This window comes from Mauremys reevesii, linkage group 4 (genome assembly GCF_016161935.1).
Source record: "Mauremys reevesii isolate NIE-2019 linkage group 4, ASM1616193v1, whole genome shotgun sequence".
In the NCBI taxonomy this organism is placed as follows: Eukaryota; Metazoa; Chordata; order Testudines; family Geoemydidae; genus Mauremys; species Mauremys reevesii.
This window is the reverse complement of record NC_052626.1, coordinates 130,861,188-130,885,621: the sequence shown is the minus strand read 5'-3', so window position 1 is coordinate 130,885,621 and position 24,434 is coordinate 130,861,188. Positions and strand designations below refer to the sequence as shown.

General features: G+C 44.8%; 1 protein-coding gene across 1 annotated transcript; it reads left to right on the top strand.

The window, feature by feature from the left end:
• The first annotated feature begins 9,984 nt into the window (after window positions 1-9,984).
• Window positions 9,985-17,097, top strand: LOC120404577 (pepsin B-like). Its single transcript, XM_039537355.1, has 9 exons — window positions 9,985-10,040; window positions 10,351-10,504; window positions 11,091-11,208; window positions 11,927-12,045; window positions 13,020-13,219; window positions 13,423-13,545; window positions 14,163-14,307; window positions 16,516-16,614; window positions 16,940-17,097. The coding sequence occupies exons 1-9, from the start codon at window positions 9,985-9,987 to the stop codon at window positions 17,090-17,092; spliced, it is 1,167 nt and encodes a 388-aa protein (XP_039393289.1). The 3' UTR covers window positions 17,093-17,097.
• The last annotated feature ends 7,337 nt before the right edge of the window (window positions 17,098-24,434 follow it).

The window sequence follows — 24,434 nt, the reverse complement described above, 5'->3', positions numbered from 1 at the left end:
TGACTGCAAATAAATAAAAGGCATTAAAAACATGAAGCAAATGTGTTTTGGTTTGATCTCTTGGTGCAAAATAAACACATGGCTGAGGGAAGCATGGCATCAAAGTGGTATGTCCTGGGCACAAACATGCAGCTGCTCTGAGTAGGGGTGAATTTAAAGCTAACCCAACCACGGGAATTCCATTTAAATACCACCCACACTTAACATGGTGTTGTAGGATAGTCATGCTGCAGCTCCAAGTTTAAACACCACCCGGCTCACACTACACCTTCCCTTCCTTTGTTGGGACTAGTTGCTTGATAATATGCAGCTCGTTTAATTTGTAGATGTCAACGCACTCTGAGATGTGGAAACAGAGGCCCAGGGAGGGTGAGGTTTAAGCAGAATCCTGTCACTTAGAAAATGATCGTCCCTCCTTTAGTTAAGGTTGATAAGAATGTTTGGTGGTTATGGCAAAGGCCTGAGAATCGTGAGTCCTGGTTCCATTCCTGACCGTGCCACTGAATCCCTATCTGAACTCAGGCAAGTCACTTCCCTGCTGTGGGCCTCAGTTTACCTATCTGTTAACTGAAGACTACAGCTGGTCAGAAGCAGCAAAGAATCCTGTGGCACCTTATAGACTAACAGATGTTTTACAGCATGAGCTTTCGTGGGTGAATACCCACTTCGTCGGATGCAAGACATCCGTATTCACCCACGAAAGCTCATGCTGCAAAACGTCTGTTAGTCTGTAAAGTGCCACAGGATTCTTTGCTGCTTTTACAGATCCAGACTAACACGGCTACCCCTCTGATAGCGGGTCAGAAAAACTTCTGATTCAACAATTTGCCGATTCAGCAAGACCAGATGCCATTTTAGATCTGGTTTTGGTGAGTAACGAGGACCTTGTTGAGGAAATAGTTGTAGGGGACAACCTTGGCTCGAGTGATCATGAGCTAATTCGTTTCAAAATAAATGGGAGGATAATCAAAATTGCATCTGAGACTAAGGTATACAATTTCAAAAGGGCTAACTTTACTAAATTAAGGCGATAGTTAGGGAAGTGGATTGGACTAACATATTTAGGGATCTAAAGGCAGATGATGCCTGGGGTTACTTCAGGTTGAAGTTGCAGGAGTTGTCCGAGGCATGTATCCCGAGAAAGGGAAAACGGCTCGTAGGTAGCAGTTTTAGACCGAGCTGGATGAGCAAGCGTCTTAGAGGGGTGATTAAGAGAAAACAGAAAGCGTACAAGGAGTGGAAAATGGGAGGGTTCAGCAAAGAAACCTACCTTATTGAGGTCAGAGGGTGTAGGGAAGCAGTGAGAAAGGCAAAGAGCCAGGTGGAGATGGACCTAGCGAAGGGGATTAAAACCAATAGCAAAAGGTTTTTTAGCCATATAAATAGGAAGAAAACCAAGAAGGAAGAAGTGGGACCGCTTAAAACTTTAAACGGAGTGGAGATTAGGGATAATCTTGGAATGGCACAATATCTGAACGAATATTTTGCCTCAGTCTTTAATGAGGCTAATGAAGGGCTAAGGAATAGTGATAGAGGGACTGATGGGAATGAAGATATGGGGGTAGACATTACGGTATCTGAGGTAGAAGCCAAACTTGAACAGCTAAACGGAAGTAAATCGGGGGGCCCGGACAATCTTCATCCTAGAATATTAAGGGAATTGGCGAGTGAAATTGCAAGCCCGTTAGCGATGATTTTTAATAAATCTCTAAACTCGGGGGTTGTACCGTTTGACTGGAGATTAGCTAATATAGTTCCTATATTCAAGAAGGGGAAAAAAAGTGACCCGGGTAACTACAGGCCTGTTAGTTTAACATCTGTAGTATGCAAAGTCATGGAAAAATTTTTAAAGGAGAGAGTGGTTACGGACCTTGAGGCCGATGGCAACTGGGACAAATTACAGCATGGATTTACGAAAGGTAGATCGTGCCAAACCAACCTGATCTCCTTCTTTGAGAAAGTAACAGATTTTTTAGACAAGGGAAATGCGGTGGATCTAATATATCTTGATTTCAGTAAGGCGTTTGATACGGTACCGCATGAGGAATTACTGGTTAAATTGGAAAAGATGGGGATCGAAATGAAAATCCAGAGGTGGATAAGGAGCTGGTTAAAGGGGAGACTGCAGAGGGTCGTATTGAAGGGGGAACTGTCGGGTTGGAGGGGGGTTACCAGTGGAGTTCCTCAAGGTTCGGTTTTGGGTCCGATTTTATTCAATCTATTTATCGCTGACCTGGGAACCAAGAGTAGGAGTGGGCTGATAAAGTTTGCGGATGACACCAAGTTGGGAGGTATTGCAAATTCAGAAAAGGATCGGGATATCCTCCAGGGAGATTTGGATGACCTTGTAAACTGGAGTATTAGTAACAGGATGAAATTCAATAGTGAGAAGTGTAAGGTTATGCATTTAGGGATGACTAACAAGAACTTTAGTTATAAGCTGGGGACGCACCAGTTGGAAGTAACGGAGGAGGAGAAGGACCTAGGAGTCCTGGTTGATCGTAGGATGACTATGAGTAGGCAATGTGATGTGGCTGTTAAAAAAGCTAATGCGGTCTTGGGATGCATTAGGCGAGGTATTTCTAGTAGGGATAAGGAGGTGCTAGTCCCGTTATATAAGGCGTTGGTAAGACCTCATTTGGAGTATTGTGTGCAGTTTTGGTCTCCCATGTTTAAGAAGGATGAATTCAAACTGGAACGGGTACAAAGAAGGGCCACTAGAATGATCCGAGGAATGGAAAGCCTGTCGTATGAAAGGAGACTTGAGGAGCTCGGTTTGTTTTCCTTAACCAAAAGAAGGATAAGAGGAGATATGATTGCACTCTTTAAATATATCAGAGGGATAAATACCAGGGAAGGAGAGGAATTATTTCAGCTCAGTGCTAATGTGGACACGAGGACAAACGGATATAAATTGTCAGTCAGGAAATTTAGGCTTGAAATTAGACGAAGGTTTCTAACCATCAGAGGAGTGCAATTCTGGAACAGCCTACCAAAGGAAATAGTGGGGGCGAAGGACCTCCATGACTTTAAGATTAAGCTGGATAAGTTTATGGAGGGGATGGTATGATAGGATAACTGGCTTAGTCAATAGGTCAATAAAGTGCCACACTGATAATTAGTACAATGGGTCAATGATAGGATATTGTTAGCCTTTTTCCAGAGGGTCTGGCTGGAGAGTCTTGCCCGCATGCTCGGGGTTCAGCTGACCGCCATATTTGGGGTCGGGAAGGAATTTTCCTCCAGGGTAGATTGGCAGTGGCCCTGGAGGTTTTTCGCCTTCCTCCGAAGCATGGGGCAGGGGTCGCGTTCTTAAGGAGTGGGTGGATCGGCTTATGTGGCCTGCATCTTGCAGGAGGTCAGACTAGATGATCATAATGGTCCCTTCTGATCTTGAATTCTATGATGCTATGGTTCTATGATTTCACAGATCTGGCCCGATTTCACTAAAGAGTCAATGGAACCAGGAAGGTGGAACTCTAGGGAACCTGGCACATTTCAACACCCTGGAGGTGGGGACTTGTTGGCCTCTAATCTTAAGCAAAAGAATCCAAGTTGATGTCAATGGGACATTGAACTCATGTGCAGAAACATCTAGCCGCTCCTGATGAGCTACTCTGAGCACAGGCAAATCTAGGGGCCAAATTTTGCTTTCAGGTACAGCGCACTCAGCTGCAATCAGTGGGAGTCGCTCGTATCCTGCTTTTGGGTAACGGTGCCCCAGAATTCCAGTCCTGGCTATACTGCTGACATTTGATGTGACAGAGGGCAAGTCACTTTCTCTCTCTGCCATATGGGGATAGGAACACTTTCCTCCTGACTTAATTTACCCTCACAGTCGCCTAGGGTTTCCAGTCTTGGCTGGACGTCTTCCTGGAGGCTTCATCACATGACATAATCTTGAATTAAAGTTTCATCTTTAATTCCTGGAGCCTCCGGGATGATCCTGGAGGGTGGGCAACCCTGCAGCCTCCTCTTTTGACATTTGTGAAAGCACTTTGAACTCTGAAGAGCGGATTTTTATCTCCGCTACACCATCATAACCTGGAATAATTCAGCATCGGGCTGCTCCTTGCTAGAAAATTAAGTCACATGGGAACATGATGGTTGTGTCTTTGCTCTCTGTACAATGTTAAGAATATGTGGAAATCACACAGCCCCAACTGGTTCCAAAGAACCAGGTTTGCTAACTGTACACAGATAGACAAAGACGAGCTCACAAGGGTATGGTGCTGCACTGGCAGGATTCCAGTGGCTTCAGCAATAGAAGACAAGGATCCTGACTGCAGCTTAGCCTCCCCACCCAGATCCGGGACTGGTGGGGCAGAAAGTCTGGGTGCTCAGCCTCTATGCCCCCTCCAGCTGCAGGAGGGCAGAAGTGAAATGACAAGAGCATCCCAGCCTGCCTGCCGGGGAGCTGTCACTTTGATTTTTCTGACAGGGAGTTGACATTTTTTTGGCAAAACCTGAAATTTTCCCATGGTTTTGCAAAAAGGGTGTTTTTCTTGGGAAATGGTTCAGACAAATTATTTCCCACCAGCTCTAGTAAGAACCGATGGTACTAAATGACCAGGCCCCAGAAGGCATGTAACCGTAGGGCATGTTTTGTGGCTGGGTCGTGCTAAGGACGGCGTCAGCTCTCTCTTGGGCTCTGTGTAACCCGTCTGGTCAGTGATGTGGCCACAAGATACACGTGACTCTGTGAAAAGTTCACAGGCCCCCTTGTTTGCTTTAAGCCCCTGCCGAGCCAGCCTCACAAGTAACTTTTGGAGGGTCTCCAAATGCTCTTCATAACTGTCGCCAAGACTAGTATATTGTCTTAGTAAAACTGCGTCCCAGGAATGCCCTAGGATACAGCCCATGGCTCACTGCCAAATAGCAGGTGCACAAACGATTCCAAACATTAGCCTGTTAGATTGGGTAAACCTTTGCCTGTTAATTTGGAGACAAGGTTGGGCGAGGTTGATCATGGAGAAATGCTCTTCACAGCCAATGACGCAAATCTAATCTCTCTTCCATGTAAAGTACGCTGATCCGCATGCAATACGGGCTTTACGGTAGGGCGACCAGATGTCCCATTTTTATAGAGACGGACAGTCCTGTTTTTTGGGACTTTTTCTTATATAGGCACCTATTATCCCCCCACCGCCTGTCCCGTTTTTTCACAGTTGTTATCTGGTCACCCTACTTTATGGGATCCTTGAAATGGCCTCTATAGGGGGTGCTGCATTCACTCCAGTTAACCTTGGATAGATTTCCAGAGCTGTCTCTGTCCCTGGCTGTATTGCAAACAGTAGTGGATGAGCTTGAAAAAATGTAGGCATTGCCCTCCGGTGAAGTTTTTGCTTTCATGTGTGTTCCCTTGAAATCGCTGTAAATACCGACAGTCTCACTCTTTCCCTACTGACGCTATAAGGGTGCTCCATTCACTGCAGTTAACCTTGGATACAATTTCAGCCTCCTGTAACTGCTGCAGCTCTTCCTCTACCTTTTGGCCGTATCACAAAAGGTTTCTGGATGAGCTCCCATCATTAAGCACAATTTTTGCTTTTATGTCTTATATTTGCTTTTGGAAGCAGTGACTTAACAGAATTTCCATAATCTCAGCAAATCTTTCATCGGGTGGTTTAACAGGAGTAAGGCTGTGCAGCAAGTTATGGGTTTTAGCTGCCATTGCGCTCAGTAAAGCCACCAACTTTTTTTCATCATAGATATCGTTAGCTATGTGCACTGTTCCAGTCTTGCAATATAGGTAGCTCAGCCCTCTGCGAGCAATCAGACAAGTAAATGTCCCCCAGACATACAAACATTTATAAAGTAATTTTTTATCTACATGAGCAGGTCATTACCAGTCCCTGTGTTGCAGGCATCCCAGGATTAGGGATCCATCTTCATCACCAGTTGTTGTGATTTTGCTCACTCGAAAAAATGGTATGTTCCTACCTCATGTTAGCGAACACAAGGCAACTAACATGAGGTACAATCCTAGTGGCGACAAGGCAATATATGGTTTTCATGTGTGGGAGTGTGACATTGTCTAATTACAATATGACCTTACAAATCATTGTTGCTACCGCTGTTATATAATTGCAACAAATCTTATACAAAGTGTGATGTATGGCCAGAAAGGGTTAAGCATCCTGCAGCATAATTGACCCAGAGTCTCATAGACTTTGAGGTCAGAAGGGACCATTATGATCATCTAGTCTGACCTCCTGCACAATGCAGGCCACAGAATCTGACCTACCCACCCCTGTAACAAACCCCTAACCTATGTCTGAGTTATTGAAGTCCTCAAATCGTGGTTTAAAAACCTCGAGGTGCAGAGAATCCTCCAGCAAGTGACTTGTGCCCCATGCTGCAGAGGAAGGCGAAAAACCTCCAGGGCCTCTGCCAATCTGCCCTGGAGGAAAATTCCTTCCTGACCCCAAATATGGTGATCAGCTAAACCCTGAGCATGTGGGCAAGACTCACCAGTCAGCACCCAGGAAAGAATTCTCTGTAGTAACTCAGATCCAACCCCGTTAGAGAGATGTTAGAACAGTATGTAAATGGTAATTAAGGCCATTCCATGGTAGGTAGGCTAGAACTTTGAAATGCAAACCTATATTGTTAGAAATTAGAGGTGATACTAATTGTATGTGTGTACTCATATCTTGTTTGATGCTAGCCATGTAAACAGGCAGTTTCTGTCTGTCACTATAGCTATTGATTCAGAGACCAAAAGAACATACTAACTTTTAGATGAACCGTAAACATGTTAACATCACTGTGTTCGTTTCTCTTTGAAACGTATAGCAAATCACCTGAGAATGATAGAAAAATGGGCAATTGCCTTACGTTAATCCGTAGCTAATTACCAGTGATGCTTAGGAAATGGATCTATTTCAAAAGTCCCCATAAGTGCCTATTGTTCACCAAAGGACTTGGAGCTGTCACAAGGCAGCCTGAAACTGTATAAAGATGCCTTGGGTCCCAATTCTTTTTATCTCCGATCTGCTTGATGCTTCATGCAGGGGAAGCTTAAGCCACAAGGCTGAGATCTCCAGTCTTAAACTGGATTCACCCTGAATATGGACATTGAACTATAACCTATGGACTATTTCTGAAAGAACTCTTTGCAACTGCAAAGCTCTACTATGAATCTGAACTCAGAACTGTACTCCTGTCTCTCTGTATACTGATTTTTAATCAATACTCTCGCTCTTTTCTTTTTTAATAAATTTTAGTTTAGTTAATAAGGATTGGCTGTAAGCATGTATTTAGGTAAGGTCTGGAACATTCCTTAACCTGGGAGGTAATGTGTCCGGTCCTTTGGGATTGGTAGAACTTTTTTATATGATTAATAAGATTTTCAGTAATCCTCATCAAGTTTACCTTGGGTGTCTGGGTGGAGGCCTAAGGCTGGGTTACTTCAAGGGAACTGTGTTGTTGGATTCTGGGTAGCCAGTGAGGTGTTATAGAAACTGGGCTGTGCGGATTTGGTAAATCTAAGGCCTGGTCTTCCCTAGGGGGTGGGGTCGATGTAAGATACACAATTTCAGCTTCGGGAATAGCGTAGCTGAAGTCGAAGTATCTTATTTCGACTTACCTCCCGTCCTCATGGCGTGGGATCGACGGCCGCGGCTCCCCCTGTCGACTCCGCTACTGCCGCTCACCCTGGTGGAGTTCTGGAGTCTACAGGAGCACGTTCGGGGATCGATATATCGCATCTAGATGAGACGTGATATATCGATCCCGATAAACCGTTCACTACCCGCCGGATTGACATACCCTAAGTATTGGAATATCCACCAGCTTTGGGGATTGCCTGCCCCATTCTTTGCAGTTCATCCTAATTAAGTGACCTCAGTTGGCTCCCCTGAAACTCTGGTCATAGTGAGCAAGTCTCGAGGTGAAGGCTATGGGGGAGCCCCAAGTGTTACAACTACAACCGCCTTTTTTTCATTAGGATTTTACCTCAGTTAGTCACCACATGCCAGCTAGGATGAGGTAAGAACTCACCGTCTCTCCTAGTGAAGACCAGGGCTTCCCGTGAAGACAATATCTGTTACGCCAGATCAGAGCTGGTTGAAAATGTTTTGTCACAAGTTTTTTACTATTAAGAAATGTTGTTTTGACAAAAATGGAAAATGTCTCCCTCAAAAATTAGGATAATTTTGTATGTTTTAACCCCAAAACACCTTCACATTGAAATATTTAAAAGTTTGGAGGATTTTTTTAAAAAAAGGCAAAGAAATGTTGATGGAAATAAAATGTTTCCATTTACATGGAAATTTTTTACAGGAAAAAAATGAACCAACCAATTCTATTCTAGGGCTATGTCTATATGAAAGACTTTACAGTGGCAGAGCTGTGCCGATGCAACCGTGCCACTGTAAGATCTCTTGTGTAGCCACTCTATGCCAGTGTGAGAGAGCTTCTCCATCAACATAACTAAACTACCCCCAATGAGCGGTGGTAGCTATGTTGGTGGGAGAAGCCGGTGGAACTTATGTCACCCAGTTTGTGTTTTTGTTTTTTTTCACACCCCTGAGTGACATAAGTTTTGCCGATATATGTGGTAGCGAAGATATGGCCTAGATTTACATGGGGGTAAGTGAGAGTCAAATCTAGCGAATGTAACCTCATATAACTGCTCGGCTCCACCATTAGGATTGCTATGTGTTGGGTTAAACTTCTTGAAGCTGGTAGGCATAATGGCGATCTTTCATTCAGGATAAATGTCAAACAGAATGGACCTCCTTTAAGGCATAAATACTTGAAACAATAGAAGCCTCCACCCAAAGCAAAACCACTGGCAAGACGGGAGTAGGAGCCAGCTTTGAGGCCCAAGGAGAGTTCTGTTGCGCTCACAGCAGAGCAGAATTTTTCGGCTGAAATTTTTCCACAAAAAATGCAGATTTGTTTCAACCAAAATGTTTTGAAAATTTGGTTCAAACTCACCAAATTGTTTCAGTTGAAAAAACAAACAAGTGTTTAGTTATGACATTTTATAAATGAAGCTTTTTGAGTGAGTCACAACAAATTTTGTTTAGAAATGTATTCCTAGTTTGTTTATTTTTTTTAAAAGCTCAAAAGCAAAACCAAAGGCTTTGTTTTGCATTGAACAATGCACTTTGACCCCAAATATATTTTTTTTAAACATCCAATTATCTAAAAAAAATCAGTTATTCACACAGCTCTAACTGTGATCCGATAAACTCAGGACCGAGGGATCGACTGGACTGGAGTGGTGTGTCTGTGTGTGTGAGGGAAGAAGAGAAACACCACAGAAACAAATTCAGGAAAGGCCTGGGAGAGTGGCTCTGAGACAGAGCATAGAAATAGGGAGATTTTGGGGATAAGTGCTAGGTAGAAAATGGCTTGGAACTGTGAGTAAAGAAACTTTCTCCTGATGTTTGATTCCTGTTGTTTTCAGGGAAACAGGATTTTGTATGGTCTTTGTAAGTGAACCAGCTTGCATCAAAGAAATACCTGACTCCAACATGACTTAAAACTATCAGCTAGGCCTTGAATTTTGGCTAACCACTAGGGTCAAAAAGAGAGAACTGTATCAAATTTCCATCCATTGCAGCCAGCAATGGATTTCTTCATTTTTGGCAAGGAATTTTTGGAGCAAACAGATAACGCTCCAGTGTGTTGACATTTTGACAACACCTTTCTTTTGTTGTGAGCAGAGATTTGCTTCTGAGCAGATCTTAATTGTTTGATCTTGCTGTCAAAGGTGCTAATTGCTTTACAATCTCAGCACCCGACAAAAGAAACAAACATCTTCATACTTCACGGGAGAAATAAAATACATCAAGTGTTGACGCTGGGTGAGTGCCGTGATATGGGAATTTGGGTGCCAGCAGATAATGGAGCAGGGGGCAGTGCCCAGGATATAAAAGTAGGGATTGTAGATTAGATGCGTCAGCCTAGTTTTGCCGCAGTGACCGACGTGTTCTGATCAGGAGCTGCTTGGTGGAAAAATCGAGCACCATGAAGTGGCTCATCCTGGCTCTGGTTTGTCTCCAGCTCTCAGAAGGGCTGGTGAGGTGAGCATTCCAGAACAGATATTGTAGTAATGAGGACATAGAAGTACCTAGACAGGTAACAGACAGACATCAGCATTTCTGTATTCAGCTAAGTAATGTCCTTATGTTCCTTACAAAGTGCTACTGATTGTATGATATTTGTAAATATATTTATGCCTCTGCTCAGGTGTCCTCACTTTGGGCGGTAACACACTGATCTGTAAGAGGTACTTAAGAGGAAGGAACAGCATTATGGCAGGATACAGAGAGGAACAACATGAGAGATGCTTGGGAGGACGAACCATTTCCTGAGCTGCTCTTGTTCTTGCAGAGTCACTCTGAAGAAAGGAAAGTCTATGCGAGAGGTGATGAAGGAGAAAGGAGTTCTGGCGGATTTTCTGAAGCATCACAAAGTTGATCCTGCCAGGAAGTACCACTTCAATAATTATAATGTCGCTGATGTACCAATAGCCAACTACCTGGATGTGAGTATTAAGGCTCTCTCCCTGTCTCCTTTCTTTATGTAGTCTTGCTAGCCTTCTTTCCTTCCTTATTACCTAGTCAATCTATGTACTTCTGTGGTTATAAGTCAATAGATCCCTCTTTTCAGTCTTTGGAAATCTGTAACTATTTTGAAGTGGTTTGGATGAAAAAATCGAACAGAATACAATGAACACACAAGTTCTGCTTCCAATTGTATTTCCGTTTGGAGTAAAAGCAGAGTCTAGATTGCCCTGCTTCCTCCCACTCTCACTTTATCACTCCCAAGTGTTTGCTGTGTTCCCTGGGACACATCATGTGTCTTCTCCAGAGACTGGGCAGCAAGAGGTCACAGTTCTGTTCCTGGCTCTGCAACTGACTTGCTGGGTGAATTGGGCAAGTCACTTCTCTTCTTCATACCTCAGTTCCCCCATATGCAAAATAATGGACCACCCCTGAGAACCTTAATTCCTTAAAGGCTGTAAAGACCTTTGGCATCTTCAAATGGAAGACGCTAGAGAAATCAAAATGTTGGAAAACGATTAAGAGCACAAAGGAATCCCCCTGCCCACACGTCTTCTCTCTTTGTAGTCCTTCTACTTTGGAGAGATCAGCATTGGAACTCCGCCCCAGAACTTCTTGGTTCTCTTCGACACTGGCTCCTCCAACCTGTGGGTGCCCTCTACTTACTGCCAGACTGAGGCCTGTTGTGAGTACTGCTCAGCTGTTAAATATTCAGTAGATGCATGTCCTGGGTGCATTGCTTCTGAGAAGCGGAGTCAAATTCCAACTAGGCAAGACACTACAGCATCTTCCAAACCAAAAATGATCCTCTCAGACAGTATTTGTGAATGTCATACTAAGATATCTGCTAGCCTGCTAAAGCTCTTTTCTAAGCCTTGAATACAGTATGAATCACTCTTTCCTTATAAAAGGTACTACAGTTTTCTAAAGTGGTAGTCCAAAACTCTACAGCTGAGATACTGCACTGTAGAATATTGTAGTGTGTATACTAAAGTTTAAGCACTCATGCTGGGAGACAACAAATGCTGTGAATGGCATAACTATTACCCAGAGTTTTAGCTGGTATAAATTGACTTCAGTAGAGTTACACTTATTTATATCAGTTGAAGATCTGGCACATAATTCTTAAATGTTATGGTTACAGGTACAATATAGGTAAATAAAGAAGATGGGCATTAAAAAAAAGTCTGAGGTTATCTGGCTTAATATCGGTGCTTTGCTCTGTCATATAAGAACTCCTGGGCTGAGTCTTGGTCCTGTTCTTTCACTCCATGGGAAGTCAGCTGTTGGGGAAATGCTGCCTCGTCAGGGCACTCAGTCCGCAGTTGAATGGGACCGGCTCAAATCACATTGCAGCCACCAAAGAGAATGGCCATGATGTTGCAATCTTGTTTTTAATCTAGCCGATCATGCAAGGTTCAATCCCAACCAGTCATCCACCTTTTCCGACATTGGAGTGACCTACACTCTGGACTATGGGTTTGGAGACCTGACTGTGGTTTTAGGTTACGACACGGTGACAGTAAGTGAAATTTGCGCCACCCCCATCACACATTGTCATTTGAGCTGTCTCTCTGGCACCGTCAGAGGGCATTGGGATTAAAAACATGTGGGGTTGTGGATAATAAAGTCTTGTTTTGAATGCAACTTACTGAAGCATGTACCCCACATAGCAGCAGGACTACGTGATCCGTCTTTCTAGTTTAACTGCAGTGGGCTTGGAGACATTTCTCTGAGGACACTTTATGAGCTAAATTCCACTGGCCTCCGTGTTGTGACACCAGCAGTGAATTTGGTCCTGTACATATGATTTTTATGTTGTTAATTAGACCCTGTTAATACAGGACATAATAAGGGCTTGTGTACATGAGAAACTTGCACCAGTTTTAACTTAAGATGTGAGTTTAAACTGATTTAGTAAAATCGGAGCAAACCCCAGGGTGGATGTCCTTGTGTTGTTTTGAATGGCTTATTTTGGTGTCATTGAAGTTGATCAGGAACATAAGAGTGGGTTAGCTTCATTAAGCAAAGTGACATAAAGCCACTCTTAAACCGAGAAAAGAGCTTCTACAAAAGAGTTTGCACCAGTTGAGCTGAACTGGTTTAAAAAATGATTTAAGTTAAACTTGTGCAACTTTCTCATGTAGACAAGCCTTGAGTTAACCAGTGCATAGGTCAGTTAGGAATAACACTAGCTATACTGACTATTATTAGGCACAAATTCTATGGCTATGGGTTTGGGTTTTTTTGATCCAATTTTGCTGTGCCTTGAATTTTCTTCTCTGATTGAGACACTGTCCTCAACTGACTCCCACCCCATATGGAGTATATGCAGCTGCATAGAGAAGCATTAGGTCAGCATCTAACCCTAATGATGTGCTTTATCAGACTGTTTTGAGCGTCAACCACCCTTGAGAATGAAATAGTTGGTTGTTTTTGTTGTCAAAATTTAGAATAAAATTTTAGCCAAGAACAATGATTTTTTTCCCCCGGTAGATCCAGAACATCGTCATTGAGCATCAGGAATTTGGTCTGAGTCAGGATGAGCCTAGCAGCCCCTTCTATTATACGTATTTTGATGGGATTTTGGGAATGGCTTATCCTCCCGTAGCCATACCGGGGTACAGCACACTTATGCAGGAGATGCTGCAGCAGGACCAGCTTACTGAACCCATCTTCAGTTTCTATTTCTCACGGTAAGATCTCTCTCTCTCACCCCTTCTATGTATTTTCGGTCTATATTTCCATATCTCTCTCTCCTACCATATATTTACCCCTTAGTCTGGTTTCTTACTGTCAATCCATCACCTAGCCCCCCCATCCACATGTATCTTGTGCCCCATGCTCCACAGGGCAGAATCTGATCCTTGTCTGATATTTTAACCATTCGTGTTTCCAGGCAACCCACATATGATTACGGAGGGGAAGTCATCTTGGGAGGCGTTGACACCCAGCTGTTCTCTGGCCAGATTACCTGGGTACCTGTTACCCAAGAAGTTTACTGGAAGATTGGTATTGAGGAGTAAGTTCTGTTTGCAGTCCTCCGTTTATTAACATGGGCGTGAGCCTTTCCTCCTTATTATCCATGGGCACTTTCCAGCTGCAATTAGTCAAGTCAGCTGCCTTTGGTGAACTCAACTTTTCTGTGCTTGAGGCTGAACAAAGGAGGGTTTCTGTCCCATTCTCTAGCTAGCCTAGAGAGATTATTACTTACACAAGGTCTGATCTTGGCCCAGGATAAAGGTTGGGTCTGGATTTCAGACACTCTCAAAAGACTTTGAATCCAGGGTTTTGGTTCAAGTAATGCTAAAAGCGCCTATCCTAGGCCCCAATTCAGCAAAGCTCTTAAGCATTATTTTTAAACACGTCTAAGTCCTGAAGCAGCTACTTAGAGATAGGGGCATTCTTAAGTGCTTTGCTGAAGAGAGAGGGAGATAAGCATGCACTGAAAGTTAAGTGTGTGCTGCTGTCCTTTGCTGAATCGGGGCCAGTGACAGTGCTTGGCTCTATAGAATAAGAGTCACTGAACTGCATGTTACGGAGTATCTGAAGCCTTGTGCTCTTGGCTCAGCCTACATCAGAGGCATTCTTGTGGCTGATAGACATGCACAGTGAAGTCTGTTGGGTTTCCCTCCTTAGGTTCGCTATTGGACAGCAGGCGACTGGCTGGTGCAGTCAAGGCTGCCAGGGCATTGTGGACACTGGGACGTTTCTGCTCACCATCCCACAGCAGTACATGGGGGACTTCCTGCAGGCCGTGGGTGCTCAGGAATCCAATGGAGAGGTAGGAGCAACAGGTGCCTCGCCGCACTGCCGAGGACATCTGTGAGGGATTTTGCAATGCCTGACACGAGGAATCCAAGACACAAGAAGATGAGACTGATAGGCTTTTGGGTGATCATACAAAGGTTCCTAGAGGAGCTCAGGGGTTTAAACCAGAAGTTTAAAGCTGGTGACAGCATTAATTACATCTGGGGAACAGAGTTTGGGGAGAGAGCTTCTGATCTCCCTTTCCCCAGTGTAAATCAGAAGCAATTCTCCTGAAGTCAGTGGGCCAGATCATTAGTTGGTGTAAATGGGCGTAGCTCTGGAGTGACGTTGACTTACACACCCTGAAGTGCTGTCTCAGTGTAAAGTCAGCATGAGATCTGAAGCAGGCCGAGTGGGCGTACCATTGCGGCTGGCCACACGTCAGGCAGAAGAGCATGTGTGAGGCTGGTGAATTGCTGCCTATGTAATGGCAGAGTGCTGCAGAGGGGTTTCTACTAGAGCTGTGTGAATAACTGGTTTTGCAGTTTCTCCAGACAACCAAAAATTCCGGGGAAATATTTGGTTCTGTTCCAAAAATAGTCGTCATCTTTCAGCAGATTGGTAAAGTTCATGTCAGGCCATCAAAGCTGGTGTGAGCGTTTCCCTTGATAACCGATAGCCCCACGGTTAGGGATTGGGAGAGCCCCAGGTCTGAGTTGCTGCTCTGGAGCAGGGACTTGAAATCAGATTTTTCTTTCTCCCAGGAGAGTGCTCTAACCACCAGGGCCAGGCTATTCTGGGCTGTTACCTGCAAAAATCTAGGGCACTGCGCCTATATGCTACCGAGGGCTCCAGGCGTGACCCGGTTAATTTAGGTACCCCCAACTTCTCCCTACCGAGGGCTTAGGGATGGGTGTAAAGCACCTACCCTTACTCATGGGGCTCAAGGAAAACCTGGTCAGTTTAAGTACCCGCCCTTACTCACGGTGCTCAGGGCCATACGGGTCTGCGGGATCTTTTCCCAGTGAAGAGCCTTACACAGCTGTGCTCTGAACACCTATTTATTAGCAACATACAGAGAACACATATGTCAAACCAATCTCTTATGCTCACCACTCCCAGTACACAGACAAACTTCACCCAGTCAGGATTCACTCGTCCGGGAGTGCCGGTTGATACCTCTACACGTCACGGTTGTGCAGAGCGCTCAGAGTTCTAGCTCTGGTTCCCAAAGAGCATTGCTTTTTATTTGCATTACATAGGTAAACTAGCGACCACCTTTAACTTCACTAAACCTATGACATTATTCGATCCCCCTAAGTAGCAAAATGTAACCTGTTGTGCACTAGCACCTATGTTTCCTCCTCCCTGCTCAGATCTTTTTTGTGCTTTATCTTTCATGCCCGAATTGTCACTTATTTATGACCTTCTTTGTTTGTGCAGATGGTCAGAATAAATTCTCTGGTCAGAGCTTATCTGATCTATTTCACCGTTTGTTGGGGTCTTTCTGTATCTTCCCTAAAACTTCCCAGTGCCTGGGTGTCTCTACGTTACAGCCCTTGGTGTTATAACTCTTGGTAGGGGCATTCCTGAGGTGGGGATGCCTTAAGCACTGGAGTAATTTTTTCTCAATTTTAGTGGCTGATCAAGGCTAGTTTAGTATAGGGGTGAGTCAAGTCACAGGCTTATAGGGCTGGGTTACTCTCGATTGCTTCTGTTGAAGCTTGTTCCCCTTTGTATAAAAGCTTAAATATGTATAGTGCCAAAGAGAGTTAAATCGTTCTCTGCCTGATTCTCATGTTGAAATGGAACAGCTTCAACAGGAGAGACTGAGAGAAACACACCCTGCAATAACTTAGTGGTTAGAGCACTTGGCACAGAAGAGCTCTGAGTTCAAGTCCGGCTACCGGGTGGGGATTTGAATGTACATGTCCCACCTCCCAGGAAAGGGCCCTCACCATGGGGCTAAAAGTTATAAAGAGGGAACAGATGTCTGAGCATTGGCACATGGTTTCCTGGCCCTGAAAAACTTTCCAAAGCTGAAACTATCAGGTCAAGTTCACGAATAGTTTTGGTCCACCTGAAACTGCATTTTTCAGCAAAACGCTTCTCCCAGCTCTAATTTCTACCCTCAGTTGGGTGGAACGGTAGATACCATATAGTGGCCATTCTCCTCTGTTGGGAGCAGCCTCTGCTCTAGGTTGTTACTGTCTTAACCCCCTCTTGTTCTTTTCTTCCACAGTACGTGGCTGACTGCAGCAACGTCCAGAACATGCCGACCATCACCTTCATCATTAACGGATCCCAGTTCCCGCTGCCCCCCTCCGTCTACGTCCTCAACGTATGTATTACTTCAAAGGCAAAACCAACTTCTATCTTACAGAGACAATGAACCATGCATGGTTTCCCAATCAGGAGTCAGAGCTTCTGTGCAAAGGCAGAGACCTTTTCCCCCTCCACCCCACCACACTGCAGCTCTGTTTGCCTGTCATTTCGAACAGCACTCAAAAAACGATGGGGTGTTTGTGTTCCAACAATGCGAGCTTATGGGGGCCTGCTCCTGCTCCCATCAAAATCATTGCAAAGCTCCTAAAAATTCCACTGGCACTTCAGAGTGCAGCCTACACAGCCCTAGAGACGTGTCTATCTCTTTTTCCCTCTTACAGAACAATGGCTACTGCAGCGTTGCGGTTGAGACCACTTACGTATCTTCTCAGAACGAGCAGCCAATCTGGATCCTGGGTAACATCTTCCTTAGGGAATATTATTCTGTCTTTGATATGGCCAACAACAGAGTGGGCTTTGCCCCATCAGCCTAGCCCAACCAGGCCTCACCAGAACCGGATGAAGGCATTTCCTTTCCTGTCTAAATCTTCTCTCCTGGACACTGTTGGAATCAGACTGAGTTCATATGGACAAATTGAATCATTCTTAATGTACCTTGCGTACAGCCGTAGCTTGCTTTTGGCTTGTGGGTAACAATCAGTGCTCTCCAAATGTATTATTGTGAATAAACTGCAGAGTCAAATTCCTTTTTGTTGAGTGAAGATTGAGCCCAGCTGTTTGTTGGTGGTATCACAACCTTATCATCACACACCAATTGCTACTCAGGTATAAAGGAGGAAATTAACCTCTCAGTGATCCATTTCTGCCCCAATTTCAAAACAGCTAAGCACTTAGCAGCTCCCATTGAGAACAATGGATTAACCCCCCATTTTGTTCCTATTAGGAAATGTTCTGCAGCACAGAATGACCTTTCTTTGCACAGCTGTAATGGAGATGCTGATTCTTGACTAGCTGGCAAGGGGATGTGGGCAGCTTCCTCCCCTGATGTTTGCAATAGGCTTTGAGATTCTCAGATGGGATGGGGATAGCAGGCCAAAATGTGGTTGCTGTGAAGGAGGTAACGATCCTGTTTGCACTCTGTATTTACACGCTATTACCATCGCATAGACGTCCTGAGGCTCTGGCTCTGTTCCTATCCAAGACTACCCTAACCAGTGGAATAGTATGTGGTAGGGCTCTCAAGCGATTAAAAAAATTGATTGCGATTAGCCACGCAATTAAAACAATTAATTGCACTGTTAAACAATAATAGAATACCATTTATGTAAATATTTTTGGATGTTTTCTACATTTTCAAATACACTTCTACCCTGATATAAAGTGACCCGATATAACACGAATTCGGATATAACGCGGTAAAGCAGCAGGGAGCCCCGGGCCCTTTAAAATGCCGACCGAGCCCCTCTGCTTTACCGCGTTATGTCTGAATTCGTGTGGAGCCCCAGGCCCTTTAAATCGCCTCCGGGGAAGCTGGTCCAGTCCGGCACGGCTTACTTTAACCTGTGAATACAACACGGTTTCACCTATAATGCAGTGAGATTTTTTGGCTTCAGAGGACCGTGTTATATCAGGGTAGAGGTGTATATTGATTTCAATTACAACACAGAATACAAAATGTACCGTGTTCACTTTATATTTATTTTTTATTACAAATACTTGCACTGTAAAAAACAAAAGAAATAGTGTTATTCAATTCACCTAATACAAGTACTGTAGTGCAAACTCTTTATCATGAAAGTTGAACTTACAAATGTAGAATTATGTACAAAAAAACCCTGCATTCAAAAACCAAAACAATGTAAAACTTTAGAGCCTACGAGTCCACTAAGTCCTACTTCTCATTCAGCCAATCGCTCAGAGAAACAAGTTTGTTTACATTTGCAGAAGATAATGCTGCCCGTTGCTTGTTTACAGTGTCACCTGAAAGTAAGAACAGGCATTCGCATGGCACTGGTGTAGCCAGCGTCGCAAGACATTTACATGTTAGATGTGCTAAAGCAGGGGTGGGTGGCCAACCTGTGGCTCTGGAGCCACATGCGGCTTTTCAGAAGTTAATATGCGACTCCTTGTACAGGCACCGACTCTGGGGCTGGAGCTACTGGCGCCAACTTTCCAATGTGCTGGGGGGGTGCTCACTGCTCAACCCCTGGCTCTGCCCCAGGCCCTGCCCCCACTCCACCCCTTCCTGCCACCTCCAGAGCCTCCTGCATGCCACGAAAGAGCTGATCGGGAGGTGCGGGAAGGGAGCAGGAGGCGCTGATTGGCGGGGATGCTGGTGAGTGGGAGGTGCTGGGAGCAGGGTGGGGAAGCTGATGGGGGTCTGCTGACGTATTACTGTGGCTCTTTGGCAATAACAATATAACAATATAAAGTGAGCAGTGTACACTTTGTATTCTGTGTTGTAATTGAAATCAGTATCTTTGAAAATGTAGAAAAACATCCACATTTTTTAAAATAAAATCCAATTGGTATTCTATTGTTTAACAATGTGATTCAAACTGTGATTAATCGCGACTAATTTTTTTGAGTTAATCATGTGAGTTAACTGCGATTAATCAACAGCCCTAGTATATGGAGTTCCTGATTTCCCATGACTGCAGCTTTAGTTTTGCCAAAGGCTGGTTACTGTTTCACACGTTGCCAGTGCAGAACCTAATATGGAAACACAAGCTCAGCCTTAAAGAGGTGACGGACTAGGAAAGAAAACAGACAGTAGTTGTCCAAACCCTGCTCCCGCTGAAGTCTCTGGGAGTTCCGCCATTGACTTCAGGGGGATCAGGATTCGGAGGTGCAGGGCAGGCCGGCAGAAGTGCTGCCAGGATGGCTGAGGACTCAGTGGATGGGGGTTCTCTCATGTGATGCAGCTGATGCATGTGGGGAGCTGTCCACTGAAACTCCTCTCCTGCTAATGCTGCATTTGCAAATTGGCCTTTGGCTACCGCTGGAGAAGGGGAATCTGAGCAGGACAGCGTGAGAGAGATTAGATACTACAGTCCACAGCATAGTTCAGTTCATGTCTAAAGCATGTTGTCGCTTTGTGTGCTACTGGAAGGTGCTCTGATACTATGGTGATGAGCACAGTATAAGAATCTATGTAGACTAGTCTAGAATTTCCAGGAAGATGCAATGGAGCCCTTCCAGCATTGTGTGTGTGTTACTATGTCTGTGGGTCCGTTGGATGAGACTTTATGATCCACAGTTATTGGATTCCAGGGCACTTTTGTAAGGTTAAGGATTTACCCTGGAGAACTTGCTTATTATTATTTAATATTTATATTACAGTAGCAGCTAGAGGCCTCAATTGAAACTGAGGTCTTATTGTGCTAGGTGCTGTATGGACATATAAGAGAGAGTCCCTGCCCCAAAGAGCTGACCATCTAAATACACAAAGGGTGGGAGGGGAAACTGAGGTGCGGTGATTTCCACAGCAGGTCAGCAGCAGTGCTGCAGCAATAATGCAGGTCTCCTGAGTCCCAGTGCACTAGCCACTGCCTCTTGGTCAAAATATCCTTTCTCCTCATGGTTGCGTATTGTGTTCTGTGCTAATTAGCTGCTGCTATCCATCCCAGAAGCAGCTGCATTCTAGTAGTGCTTTGGTAGTCTATCTATAAATGTTGGTTTCCCAGCCCACTCTTCTTCAGCCCATTTTGTCTGAGGGAAAGGAAGCACACAGTGACCTCAAAGCCTGAGGGCTTGAATGCAAACGATCAGCATAAAGGACCCAGAGAGTCAAATCCTGCTTTCATTTAAAGTGGCATAAAACCAGCAAGATTCCACTGATGTTAGTGGGGTTCCTTTACTCACAATTTTCACAGATGCAAGAAAGCCCAATTTGGCTCCATCATTTTACCACTGAGAAATGTCCCTGGGCCTCTATATTTGGCACAAGTAAGCAGGGCCGGCTTCAGGCACCAGCGTTCCATGCAGGTGCTTGGGGCGGCAATCTGCAAGGGGCGGCAGTCTGTGTGTTTTTGCCCCCAAGCAGCGTGCCGAATTGCCGCCGCTGATGGTAGGGGCAGTCTGTGCGCCGTTAGGGCGGCAAGCGCGTTTCCGTGGTGGCGGCAATTCGGTGGCAGCTTCTGTGTTCAGTTATCTGCGGCGGCGCAGCTTCTGTCTTCCGGCTGAAGACAGAAGCTGCCGCTGAATTGTCGCTGCCGCGGAAACGCACGTGCCACCCTAACAGCACACGGACTGCCCCCGCGCTGCTTGGGGCAGCAAAAACAGTAGAGCCGGCCCTGCAAGGAAGGGCATGAAAAGCTTTTCGATGTAGTCATGTGCCAGGGCAAGGGCTGTGAGCTGGGGTACTTTGTTTCAGTTTCCAATGCCCCTCATTTCAGATCCAACTGTTTGCCACCAGGAAGCATCTTGACCCCTTGTGGTGGCATGCTGAGGAGCATGTGTCGCTATGGCAGAATATATAGGGAGCAGTGAGTTGGGAACTTCCTTGTCTGAAGGCTGGGAAAGGAAAGTGCTTCATAAACTAGCCAGAAGGCATGAATGTGCCAAAGCAAAACTGAGAGAGCGTGCTAATGTTGCCCCAGATTTGAGAGGGGGTGTACCCCAGATTTTGGGGCACAAACCATACTGTGTGCATTCAGCCAGCATGAATTAATAAAACAGAACACCACATAGTTAAGGGTTAATTTGAAGAAGCAGCGCTCCTGGAAGCAAAGTCAACCTTACCTGTAGGTTTGCAGTTTCTGCTAATTGGAATGGGAGGAGAGGAGAAAAGAGTCAACATATTGAGACTGAAAGAAAATAAGTGGATGAAAACCTTGAATTTGGGTGCCTTTGAGAGAGAGGCTTATTATGACTAAGATTGTGAGGAATGTTTATTGATAAGTAGTTTACTGAAGTTAGGAGAGGTGATGATCCGGTAGAGCAGGGGTTCTCAAACTGGGGGTTGGGCCACCTCAGGGGGTCATGAGATTATTACATGGCGGGGTCGTGAGCTGTCAACCTCCACCCCAAACTCTGCTTTGCCTCCAGCATTTATAATGGTGTTAAATATATAAACAAGTGTTTTTAATTTATAAGTGGGGGGATGCACTCAGAGGTTTGCTATGTGAAAGGAGTCAGCAGTAAAAAAGTTTGAGACCCACTGCAGTAGAGAGTCACTGTGTGTTTTGTAAAGTTATTAAAAGACTAGATAATAGAGCGTACTTTGGAGCAGTTCTCTGAAGCTATCCTGTGAGACTCTTTCCTGACACCTTACTCCCCAGTGGGGAGCCACCAGCCATCCTCACATTCCAAACCAGTCTCATCGAAATAATGTGGCATTGGGCTGTTAGGAAGACGATCTGGTCCTGATAATGCCCATCACCAGCAGATAAAGAAACAGCTCTTAAGATGGTTAAAGAAAACTTTGTTTGATAGCATCCTGCCAGGCAAGAAATCACTTATCAGTGGTGGTGGTTGTGAAACCCTCATTTCAGTATTGTTTTATCTTTATGGCCCCCACTTTTCTATTGTTAATCTGTCTGGTTCTCTAATTGTTTCTGTCTGCTGTATAATTAATTTTGCTGGAGCTAAGTTAATTAGGATAGTGGGATATAATTGGTTAAAGAATTATGTTACAATATCAACAAGGAGTCCGGTGGAACCTTAAAGACTAACAGATTTATTTGGGCATAAGTTTGCATGGGTAAAAAACCTCACTTCTTCAGATGCATGGAGTGAAAATTACAGCTGCAGGCTTTATATACTGACACATGAAGGGAAGGGAGTTACCCCACAAGTGGAGAACCAGTGTTGACAGGGCCAGTTCAGTCAGGGTAGATGTAGTCTACTCCCAATAATAGATGAGGAGGTGTCAATTCCAGGAGAGGCAAAACTGCTTTTGTAATGAGCCAGCCGCTCCCAGTCCCTATTCAAGCCCAAATTATGAATTGTAACATATGTAAAGATTGGTTAGTTAAATTTCAGTAAAATGATTGATTAAGGTATAGCTGAGAATATTACTATATAAACTGGAGTCAAACAGGAAGTGGGGGAAAGGGAAATTGGAATCATGTTTGCTGGGGGGGGGGGAACAGGAATAGGGAATGGGGAACAGGGACACAGGCAAGGCTCTGTGGTGTCAGAGCTGGGAAGGGGAACACGGGGTAAATGCTCTGCGGTGTTAGAGCTGGGAAGGGAACCCTGAGGAACAGATTCTTTCAGTGTATAGAGATAAGCTCGACTGGTGTGAAGGGCTTTGGAATATGCTTGCTTGGAAACTAGCCTCAATAAACATCGCATTGTCTGCGCTTCGAACTTCTGGTCTTCTGCTTTCTGCCTATGTGACAAGAACCAGGGGAGAGGGTAAAGGGAAAGCCTTCTAACATACCATCTCAGATTCTAGGTAATTATGTGGGATGTTCTAAGCCTATCGCTTATGTCTGTGTGTGTGTAAATCTAATAAATTATAGTTAGATAAGAGCATGCTGACTTTTATCAATTTTCATCAGCTGGAAGCGCTGTGCTCCCATTGATTTATTCCTGACACTGACTGGTGTGAAACTATTAAGTTACCACTGCTTTGGGTTCTGAAAACCCTGGGTAAAGCTAATCCCAATGCACTGCTGCCTGTGCCCCTGTTGCTGTCCGATGTCCCTGGGGCCTCCTTGTATTACATCTGTTCAAACAGAGGATCAGTAAAAAGCTGTTGTCAGGGCATAGAATAGAAAACCAGGGTTGGAAGGGACCTCATCTAGTCCAACCCCCTGCTCAAAGCAGGACTAATCCCCAGACAGATTTTTGCCCCAGATCCCTAAATGGCCCCCTCAAGGATTGAGCTCACAACCCTGAGTTTAGTAGGCCAATGCTCAAACCACTGAGCTATCCCTCCTTTCATATGTGAGCCAGCATCCAAGAAGGGGTTAAAAAGGTCCACCTGTGTAGCTACAGGGCTATCTTGGAGAGTTCCCGGAGGCCTCACCCTTCCTATTATTTCAAGTGGCAAGAAGAGGAAGGCTTACACCACACACAGTCAACTGGTGGAGCGCCTTGCCAGAGGATGCTGTGAAGGCCAAGACAATAACAGGGTTCAAAAAAGAACTAGATAAGTTCATTGAGGATAGGTCAGGGATGGCCCATTCCCTAGCCTCTGTTTGCCAGAAGCTGGGAATGGGCGACAGGGGATGGATCACTTGATGATTCTCTGTTCTGTTCATTCCCTCTGGGGAGCCTGGCATTGGCCACAGTCGGACAATAGGATACTGGGCTAGATGGACCTTTGGCCTGACCCAGTATGGCCGTTCTTATGTTCTCACAATGAGCTTTGTCCTGAGATCCTGTGCAGATCTAGGACTGTGGGAATTCTTGGCCCCTGAGTTCATGTTACAGAAGGTGAGTTGGTGTCAATGACACTTACCTGTGTTGAAGTAACTCCTTAGGAAGTTGGGGCCTGATTGTGATGTCAGGCTGCAATCAGTGGGAGTATCTTATATCCTGTCCTGGGAAAACAGTTCCACAGAATTCAAATCCTGGGTTTTCCTGCCTTGTGTTTGCTGACGGATGGTAAAATCCTAGCGATGACAAGGCAGTTAGGAGTTTTCATGTGTTGGAGTGGCTCAAGATTAAGACTGTGATGGAGCCTACGGTTTACCTTTTCCTGGTCACATGTTAAAATCATAACACCTTTTCTTTGCTAGATTTTACCTCATTTCAGGGCTTATCTACGTGGTAAATTACTGTATAGCAAGCGAGGGCATCGATCTACAGTGCACCTTTTTGCCACACAGTAATGGCTACTTCTACAGCGCACAGAAAGTCTTGGGGTACAGCTTGGTGCACTGTGCTTTCAAATAGCAGTACGCCAAGCCACACTCTCGC

Bases quoted from the DNA above. Each gene is read 5' to 3' on its own strand.
- LOC120404577 (XM_039537355.1), top strand. From the start codon at position 9,985: ATGAAGTGGCTCATCCTGGCTCTGGTTTGTCTCCAGCTCTCAGAAGGG. The intron at 10,041-10,350 runs GTGAGCATTCCA...TTGTTCTTGCAG, and splicing joins CTCTCAGAAGGGCTGGTGAG to AGTCACTCTGAAGAAAGGAA. The intron at 14,308-16,515 runs GTAGGAGCAACA...TTTCTTCCACAG, and splicing joins CTCAGGAATCCAATGGAGAG to TACGTGGCTGACTGCAGCAA.